The 9,553-nt window shown below is 43.7% G+C and overlaps 1 protein-coding gene across 5 annotated transcripts in view; it reads right to left on the bottom strand.

Annotated features, from left to right (window-relative positions):
* Nucleotides 1–1,467: 1,467 nt before the first annotated feature.
* dnmt3aa (DNA (cytosine-5-)-methyltransferase 3 alpha a) overlaps nucleotides 1,468–9,553 on the bottom strand; it is a 55,515-nt gene continuing 47,429 nt past the window's right edge. For 3 of the 5 annotated variants that reach the window (XM_053642295.1, XM_053642311.1, XM_053642319.1), the window contains 8 exons: nucleotides 9,094–9,178; nucleotides 8,810–8,955; nucleotides 7,489–7,579; nucleotides 6,927–7,075; nucleotides 6,721–6,806; nucleotides 6,088–6,157; nucleotides 5,773–5,909; nucleotides 1,468–5,173 (listed from right to left, as the gene is read on the bottom strand). In XM_053642295.1, coding sequence (XP_053498270.1) covers nucleotides 5,032–5,173; nucleotides 5,773–5,909; nucleotides 6,088–6,157; nucleotides 6,721–6,806; nucleotides 6,927–7,075; nucleotides 7,489–7,579; nucleotides 8,810–8,955; nucleotides 9,094–9,178 — 906 coding nt within the window. In that variant the 3' untranslated portion in view covers nucleotides 1,468–5,031. The remainder of the gene's footprint in view (nucleotides 5,174–5,772; nucleotides 5,910–6,087; nucleotides 6,158–6,720; nucleotides 6,807–6,926; nucleotides 7,076–7,488; nucleotides 7,580–8,809; nucleotides 8,956–9,093; nucleotides 9,179–9,553) is intronic. The other 2 variants (XM_053642302.1, XM_053642327.1) reach the window with 1 other exon arrangement.

Genomic DNA, 9,553 nt, shown 5'->3' with positions numbered 1-9,553 from the left:
GAGGATTGGATTTTTTTTTTTGCACAAAAACAGTACATTTAATTCAAGTGTTCCCCAGCACAAATACATAAGAAAGGAGTCATTCTATTCCTCTTTCTTTCTTTCTTTCATGCTTTCTCTCTGTCTCTTCACGCCACCTGTAAATAACAGCAGAAGCACAGCTGTGGATGGAGAGCACACGAAGAGAAAGAAATCGAGAGAGAGAGAGAGCAGGATGGAGAAGGAAGAGAGACCGATGCATCTGACAGACTAAATATGAAGGACAGAAGGTAGGACATGGCTGTAGTCAATAAATATTGAGGCAACAACAATTGATTTTATATATATATATATATATATATATATATATATATATATATATATATATATATATATATATATATATATATATATATATAAAATAATAAAGAAAGAAAAAACAACGTAACATTACAGTCGGATCCAACAAAAGCCAGACTACATGGAGCAAGGAATGTTGGGTAATGTAGATTTTGCTGCCAAGGAAAAAGCGAGTTACGTATCAGTGCACAGAACCTTCAGGATGGAGCGAGTGTCCAGTATAACAGAATGACTTCCTCATCGAGACGCTCATACTACAGTGATGTCTAGGCTAAAACACGTGAAATTTCTCCATTTTATTCTTTTTTTTTTTTTTTTACCTTTTTTTTTCTACTTTTACATCATCATCAAGTACAAAGTTAAAATGCATTTGTTAATATATTCATAAAAGAGTAAAATAATAGTGATTTTTTTTTTCCTTTTTTTTTTCTTCTTAAATCCATTACTACGACAACATAAAAACAGTCATTGTCAAGACCGGTCACTCCTAAATTCCCAACAATATATTTCACTTATTTACTTATTTATTTATTTATTTTTTCTTTAATCATTTAAGAATAAATTGTATAGCACCTTTTTATTATTATTATTATTATTATTTATTTTATTTTTTTTTTTGAAACGCTTTCACTCACGCGCTCTTTAAAGATTTGAATCCTAAAATAACCTCGTAAAGGATCTCCTCCTTTAAAGCTGTCAACTGGTTATCGGTTGGCTCTCAAATTCGTCCTCTCGTTTGAGACGATTCATAAATACGTAAAGAAACAGGAAAAGAAAATTCATCGAGACGTGATGGCGGATTGACACGCCCCCTTCTTACGCATCATCGTCATCATCATCATCATCATCATCATCATCACCACCGCCGCCTTTCAGCTTATTATTATCAAGCTCCGCCTTTGGCCAGTCTCCTAATCACAACAGCTACGCTAACACGGCCTAGGATCACACTCAGATTAGCCTATACGGATTTGAGAAACACACCCGGAGCACAAAACATGATCGAATGCTAACAAAAGGCAAACATATCTATGTACAGTTAGTTGGTTCACCGCTGAACTCGGCTGAATGGAGTCCCGTCTCGGCCACACAGGAAGTGAGTCTGGAAAGAACGCATGTGGGCCTGAGTTTTTTTTTTTTTTTCTTCTATTTTTATTTATTAGACGTGTTGAGCGGCTAACGCGTCTTCCGAATGCCAGGCTTAGCTTAGCTTCTGGACTTTAGCTGTCTGGATGTTCATTCTCAGATGAGGGCCACTTTCCGGAACACGCATTATGATCAGTCCTGGACGTTGCTGGTCCTCGCTGGTTAAGGAAACAGGAAGTGGAAGGGAACGGTGCGCCAGGATCAGAAAAATGAAAGGAAAGGGGTTGGGGGTGTGTTCACATACGTCCAAAGTTGTGCTAAGAGTTCCAAAAAATGTCTGAAAGCCCTCAGTTTTGTTTGTTAGCTACCTCAAGACCTGAAGCTAACATTAGCTTATCGGTCATACAAGTTAACTCTAGCACCGTAAAGTAGTCACGGCGTCTGACTCACGCGACGTCTCGATACGTGTTGTACACTTATCTGGCCACGAGCTTCAGAATCCCGCGTTCTGATTATGTGCACTCGGATGTATACGCACTTCCGCACAACGCTTTCTGAGCTTTTGGGCACGTCGTATAGTTACTGGAGTGAAAACGGTTCACAGCGTCGCATCTTCTGTTGAAGCGGTTATCATCTTTCCAGAAAGAATCTGTGATCGGTTGTCAGTCAAACGGCATCTTTTAGAAAAAGAATAAATAAATAAAGGAAGGTCTAAGCCCTTTTTGTTAGCGACGGAAATTGCCATCGAACCTAGCAAAGTGTCTTATTGTCACCGTGAACAGTCAGTAGTGGTTCTGAACGTTAGCGAGATTAGCTGCTGAAGGCTGCGTGTTCATTCACAGTCAAACAGCACCACAGCAGAGGAGACTCGGATAAGCATCACACCGTTAGTGTGGTAGAGGATGGATGTTTATGGATTTTGGCTTGGGACGTTGGGGGAAGCGAGGACCAGCACGGCTGAAGGGCTTTTATTCCAGGACTGTGGATAATCTGTGTCTGGAAAGTGGCCTAGAAAGTTCTTTACAGTCTGCCTTTCAAGCAGGCCAGAGATTAGCATCTCTCATTTATACTTCACAAAGACACCCTTGAAAATCTGGGAAGCCGGTGGGGACAAAACAAAACCAAAAAAGATCCCAAGAAAGCGCCAGAAAGCACCAGAATGTCCCGTGAACCTCTGATCTGAACGATGTGTACGACAGCACGGAGCGAATACAGTAAACCAAAATCCGATTACCACACTGATAATTGGCAGGTGAGTGCACACTGCTGTTGAGCACCAACACACCACGAGAGGCCACGCCCGCCAGGTCGCCCCGCCTTCCCGAGGAAGCTTCTCGTAAGCACCAGGGTGTCGCTCTGTATATCCGAACGATCCGACGACGGCACGGAGAGGATACAGTAATCCAGATAATTATTTAAATCCATAACTGGAAGGCGTGTGCACATTTCTTAAGCACCTACACACCATGAGAGGCCACGCCCACCAAAATGAAAGGAATTCTGGGAGCACCATGTGACCAGATATTACAACATCACACAGCAGAGGCCACTATCCCAGAATCCCCTGGGAGGACAGAAAGGACCATTGAGCCACTGGATCGAGATGTCCAGAATTTGAGATCAACGTTCCATCACCGGAACCTTTTCAGGAACCTAGGAATCTCTTCAGGGACTCAGGAACTTTAGGTGTGTTTTTTTTCCCCCGCCTTTCAAGAACTCTGGACACTATTTAGGAACTGAACCTTGGGCGCCTTTTCCATCTCAGGAACCTTTTCAAGAACCCAGGAAGTTTCAATGCCTTTCTATGGTAGGAACTTTAAAAAAAAACCAAAAAAAAAAACCAAAAAAAAACCAAAAAAAAAAACCATTTTTTTCATTTAGAAACATTTCCACTTTGGAACCTTTGAGGAACTTAGGAACTATAGCTGCATTTTTTTTGCACTACAGAAACTTTTTCAGGAACCAAGGAAACTTTTTGGTGCGTTTCCACCACAGGAACCCAAGAACATTTTAGGAACTGAGAAACTTTAGGTACGTTTTCTACGAGAGGAACCAGGGCAGATTTTTAGTCGTGTTTTAAACCAGAAATATGACCAGGAACCGCTTACTCCTGGTTTGGATTAGTTCCACAAACCTTTAATTCCTAAAAGGGTCAGGAACCGTTGGTGGAAACGTGCCTAATTCAAATGAAAACGGCGATTAGCATACAGGCTTAATGCTGGCCTGAGGACAGAAAAAGGAAGAGAAGAAAAAGCACCCCGGAGAGGTTTCTGATAGTTTCCTCAGTTGGACAAAAAGCAAAGCATGATGACGAGTTGGAGAATGTTTCTCCACACACACACACACACACACACACACACAACCACCCGCACTCACACGACAACACCAGTACAGTAAAAATGGCGGAGTCGGACGAGACCTTGTGGTTTACAGTAGAAATGAGTTCCGCTGGTGGTCGCTAGCATCACCACAGTGCTTTGTGGAAGGATAGGTCTGTTTGTACTTTTGCCGCTGCCCCCTGCAGGCCTGGGCTGGAAGCGCAGCAGCTCTCTGAGACGTGTGTGTGTGTGTGTGTGTGTGTGTGTGTATGTGTGTGTCAGTCACTATGTGCCCCAGCAGTAAGGCCTCAAGTGTGGCTGTGCATCTGTATTGCTGACAGAGAGCGAGAGAGAGAAATGCATAAAGCAAACGAGGAAGAAAGAGGGAAAGAAAGGAAGACAGCAAGACACGGTAGAACGAGGAAAGGAGAAATGGACAGAAGAGAAAGGAGGTGAAATAGATGGGAAGGACAGAAGACCAAGAAGTGATGGATTGAGGGAGAACAAAATGGAAAGGGGGGGGGGGGTGAAAAGAGGGAGATCTGAAAGAGACTGGATTTGGGGAGGACATGTAGAGGAAGGGGGGGCGGGGGTGGGAGAGAGAGAGAGAGAGAGAGAGAGAGAGAGCACCATAGTTGTATCAGCATTTGAGCTATACAGGAGTTGTGTAGTTGTGTAGTACCATGACATTACTGTAAACAGTGTATCGTGTGTGTGTGTGTGTGTGTTTGCACCATTTGACTAAAAGATGTAAATTACACCAGAATAATGTGTGTGTGTGTGTGTGTGTGTGTGTGTGTGTGTGTGTTTAGGTTTCGAAAATGCCATGACCCTCAAATCTGCTTTGTGCTCAAAGAGACGACCATCCTCTCTCTCTCTCTCTCACACACACGCAATTACAGACACAAACACACACTCTCACATCCACACGCTCATGCAAGCATGTCTCTCTTTCATCAGAGAAGCTGCGATCACAGATGAAATGTCGATCGTTCTGACATTGTAAATGATATTTAAAAAGTCTGTAAAATAAAAATACCCCCCCTCCCCCCCCCCAAAAAAAAAAAAACCAAATGTAATGAAGTCTTCAATAAATAGCCGACATGTAAAAGTGAGACGTGTAGTCGGACGAACCGTGTTTGTTTGTATGTTTCTCGATGAATAGCACCAGTAAGTCGTCAGGCAACTACCAAAACAAATGTAAGAAGGTTGGAGCTTGGTTTGCTATGCAAATGAAGGGCGGAGCGAGTCGTGGGATGGCACGGCGTGACTTCGGGTGGGCGGGGATTCAGTAACAGGCGAAGTATTCCTTCAGCGGCGCGAACAGGTGCCGAATCACCGGGACGCTCCACGACCTTCCCAGGAGTCTTTGCCTGGCCAGACGACTCATGTTGGACACGTCCGTGTAGTGGACAGGAAATCCAAACACCCTGAGAGGAAGGAGGGGAAAAACAAACAAACAAAAAGATGAGAGCTTTGTTCCGCTCATCCACCCATCTTATCTATCCATGTGTGAAGCCATACTTCAGCTATTCTGTGATTCTACTCCTTCGTTCATCTGTGTCCGGATTCATCCGTCCATCCTAAATAAGGGTTGATCCATCAACTATGGACTTGATTCGGCAACGAATGTTCTAAATATCAGGTGTATTTCAAGATAATTTGAACTAATTCTAACTTTATCATGAATCCATCATGTGTATCTATCCATCTATCTCTCCATCAATCCTTCCATGTGTGAAACTATCCATCCATCTCTCCATCAATCCATCCATCTGTGGATCTATCTTTCATCAATCTGTGTAAAACCATCCATCCACCTATCAATGAACCCATCCATCCAAGAATCTACCTATTCCTCCACTGTGTGTGTGAGAATCTATTCATCTATCCATCCAACTCTATTATTAAGGGTCCATCAGTCCAAACATGGCCTTCAAGTCTCTCAGTTCATCCATCAACGTTCTAAATGTTTGCTTAATTTGGAAGTAATTATAAGTGTGGGGAATAAGTTCATCTTGATCCATACCTTTCTATCCATGCATACCTTTCCATCTCCGTGCACCAGAGGATGTCCTCCTTGTTATTCATGTAGACGGGGAAGTGCTGGTCTTTGCCCTGCTTGATGGAGTTGGAGCGAGTGGTGATGGTTCTCAGCTTATCGAACTGAAACACAAACCCGGTGATTAAATAGATACACCTCGCACGGTGGAACGTTAGGGTAAATAAAATAACAGCACCCTCTAGTGGACAATTTAATCTACAGCCTCAATTTCATAGTGCTCTGGTCCAACAATTCGACATCGCTGTATAAATGCAGAGCATTGTGACTCACGTGACCAACCTTGGCTGTGCGTCCATGTTCCAGACAGTCCTGCAGGTCGAGCCTATCGTTCTGCATGGCGCTTAACGGTCTGCGGGAGACGGGGAGGGGAATGACGACAAAAAGGACATTACGTTATTACCGTACGTATAACAGTCTGGAATATTATTGGTCGGAAGGCGTTAATATGTTTATAAACACCTCAGTGGTGCACTCGTAACGCGGTACTGTTTCGGTCATAACGGATTTCCGTAAGGAGATGTTTAACGTTTGTGGAAGGAGTCTCCAGTGTTAGAGGTGAGGTTTCGGGAAAGAGTTTTTACGCTTTGACAAGCCGAGGGTTTTTTTTGTGTCTAATTAACTTCGAGAGTGAGAAGACGATAATAGAGGCTGGTGACAGAGCACCATGTTTAATGTAAATGAGAACAGGATCGGACTTCCTTCGTGGACGTTCCGTAAACGGATATAAAAAATCTATAACATTGTTGTAGTAGAAGAGGAATAATAATAATAATAATAATAATAATAATAATAATCACTTGGGGACGTGCTGTTACAGGCAAATAATCAGTTTCCTTTTGGTAACAGTATCTTTGGAGATGGATGGATGGAGAAAAGAGTTATGGTGCAGAAGTAGGTGAAGGTCATTCTCACCTGTTCATGCCAGGCAGGTTGCCCCAGAAGTAGCGGGCGCGGTGGGCAGCAGACACCTCCTTGGCATCGATCATCACTGGGTTGCACTGAGGCAAGAGACGAGGTTGGGTTAGTCTACATTCACAAGAAGGTCCTAAAGTGAACTGGTGTTAGGGTTAGCATTAGTTAGCCAACAGAAATATGTTAGTGTGTGTGTGTGTGTGTACCTCGAGGAAGCGTGAGATGTCTCTCTTGTCGCTAACTCCCATGGCCACGACGTTCTCGAAGAGCCAGAAGAACGGCCGCTCGTCTCCTTCTTTCGGACGGGCGTCGTGTAGCAGGCGGTAAAACTCGAAAAACAGTCGCCCGGTGCCCTCTGCACAACACACACACACACACACTATTACAAAAGATCATACAATATGAAACAGGCGTCGCTTTGGTTCTTAAAGATCTGCATCACTTTGGACTTCAACGGAATGTCTTTTTAATGTAAAGTGGGTGGGGCTAATCTCAGATAATCCATTTTTTTATTTTACGGTGTGTTTAGAGTGTAAACTGTTTATTTGAGTCCGAACAGCAACAAGTTCAGTAAAGTTTAACCATCCTGAGTCTTACGGCTGAGAGTATCAAGTGCGTCAACTCATTCGAATATTAGGCCACACCCATTCTTGGTTGATTTGCTAAGCGAGTTCGGATGGTGCTTATGGTGTTTGCGCTTTGTATTATATTTAGGTGGATTTTACAAACATTTCCAATATAACACACACACACACACACACAGCGTACCAAAGAGTCCTTTCCTGGCTGGGTTGACGATGGAGAGATCATTGCAGGGGCTCCCACCTATCACCAGATCAAATGGACCCCACTCTTGAATCTGCAACACACACATTAAAACCTTTCCATGTTAATTGAACTGGCGCTATGAGGCTAATGTAGCAACAACAAACCTCCGTTTCGCATTCCATACAACGTTTCTCTTGTGCTTTTTAAATCCACTCTGGACCCTGATGTGTTGCCCTACGCTCTTTGTTTACTTCAGTCATTCCGTAGAATCTTAAACTTTTTTGTGAATTAGTGCGTTAATTGGTGATAACGTTATGAAAATATTTGTGCCTTTAGGCTGTTCTCCAACCTGTGAAACATCACGTGGTGTAAGGAGCCAGTTTAATCAGCACGGCCGTAAAAAACGCTCGGCCTCCGGGCCTAAAAACGTCCAACGCGTCTCTGGTTAAACGTGATTCTCTCGCGGTTTTCAGGGAAACGGGATCGATTCGGGCTGTAACCCGGATTCACTTTAACACGCACGGCTCGAACCCGTTCACCAAATCTCTGTTCGTTTCGACACAGTATAACGGTCTCATGAATCGGGTGTGGAGAACCTCTTTATCTGCTGCATCGAGTTACAGACAGGGTGATATCTCAATCAGTCTCTCTTACACACACACACACACATCCTCAGTACTGTCAGCTCAGCAGGCCTGAGGGGAGAAAAGCAGACACGCCTGCACATCAAAGCCTAGCTGAAATACGAGCTCCATCAGCGCTGCTGCATTCGTATCTCTATTTATACACACTCTCTCTCTCTCTCTCACACACACACACACACATACATACACAGAGAAGAAGAGAAGTGTACAACATAGACAAAAATATGATGCACCACAAGGTTACAGCTGCAGTATGATAGAGGTCATTAATGCAAAGACATTCTGGCTAGAGACACACACACACACACACACACACAACTGAGTAATGCCTGAAAACGTTTAACCAATCATGACGAGTGTGCCGTTTGTGCCTAGATAAAATCAATTCCTTTGTCCTATAAGGACGCATTAACAAGTAGTTAGTGTTGAGTATTAAGACGTGTTAATTCCTTTCAGTCCCAGCTCTAAATAAACGAACAGAACCACGACAGCGATCATAAATGGACATACATCTGCGGCATCTACTACAATAAACACTCACACCGAATGAAATTTATTCATAGTCTACAGAAATATGTTTGTTAATGACCGTAATAGCGACCATTTCGTGAGCCAACAGCTGGAGCAGCCAGGTGTTCGGGACGGCTCTAAGAAACAGGGACGTGTACGGAACTCACGTGTTTTTGCGTGACGTTGCGGACGTCACCCACGTACATGATCCGGCCCTGGTGCCTCACCATCCCCACTGTAATGGAGTCCTCACACACCTCGGACGCCACGTAGCGCTCTACCTGTATGCCCAGGTCCCTTAGCACCAACAGACCTGAGTGTGCACATGCATGGACACACACACACAAACACACACATACACACACATTATAATCACAAGACCGCTCCAGTTTAAGTACAGCTTCCAATCGTGCTATAATCACACACCTCAGTCAGACAGGTATGAACTCACCTGTAGCAATGCCATCGAACAGAGAGAGGACTCTGATCGGCTGCCTTTTCTCTGCTGCTACAGGCGTGTAGATCTTAGGAGGTTCCTGAGAGAGAGAGAGAGAGAGAGAGAGTGAGAGAAGGAGAAGTAGAAGGAGAAGTGGAGAAGCTCAATCATAGTCTTAGTCTTTGACCTAGTGAAGTAGCATGAGGAAGTTTTTGATAGAGACTGCTCCTTACTCCTGACTTACTCACTTTACCTTTACGGTAGTGGGCACCAACCCTATTCCTGGAGATCTACCTTCCTGAAGACTTTAGCTCCAACTATAATCGTGCCCACCTGACCATCTAAGTGTTGCCTTAAGAAGTTCTTGATCAACTAAAACCGGTATGTTAGATTTTGGTTGGAGATGAAACATGCAGGAAGGTAGATCTCCAGGAACAGGGTTGGTGACCACTGCTTTACAGCAAGTAGAAGCCCT

This window comes from Ictalurus furcatus, chromosome 2 (genome assembly GCF_023375685.1).
Source record: "Ictalurus furcatus strain D&B chromosome 2, Billie_1.0, whole genome shotgun sequence".
NCBI lineage: Eukaryota > Metazoa > Chordata > Actinopteri > Siluriformes > Ictaluridae > Ictalurus > Ictalurus furcatus.
This window is presented reverse-complemented; position numbering and strand designations above follow the sequence as displayed.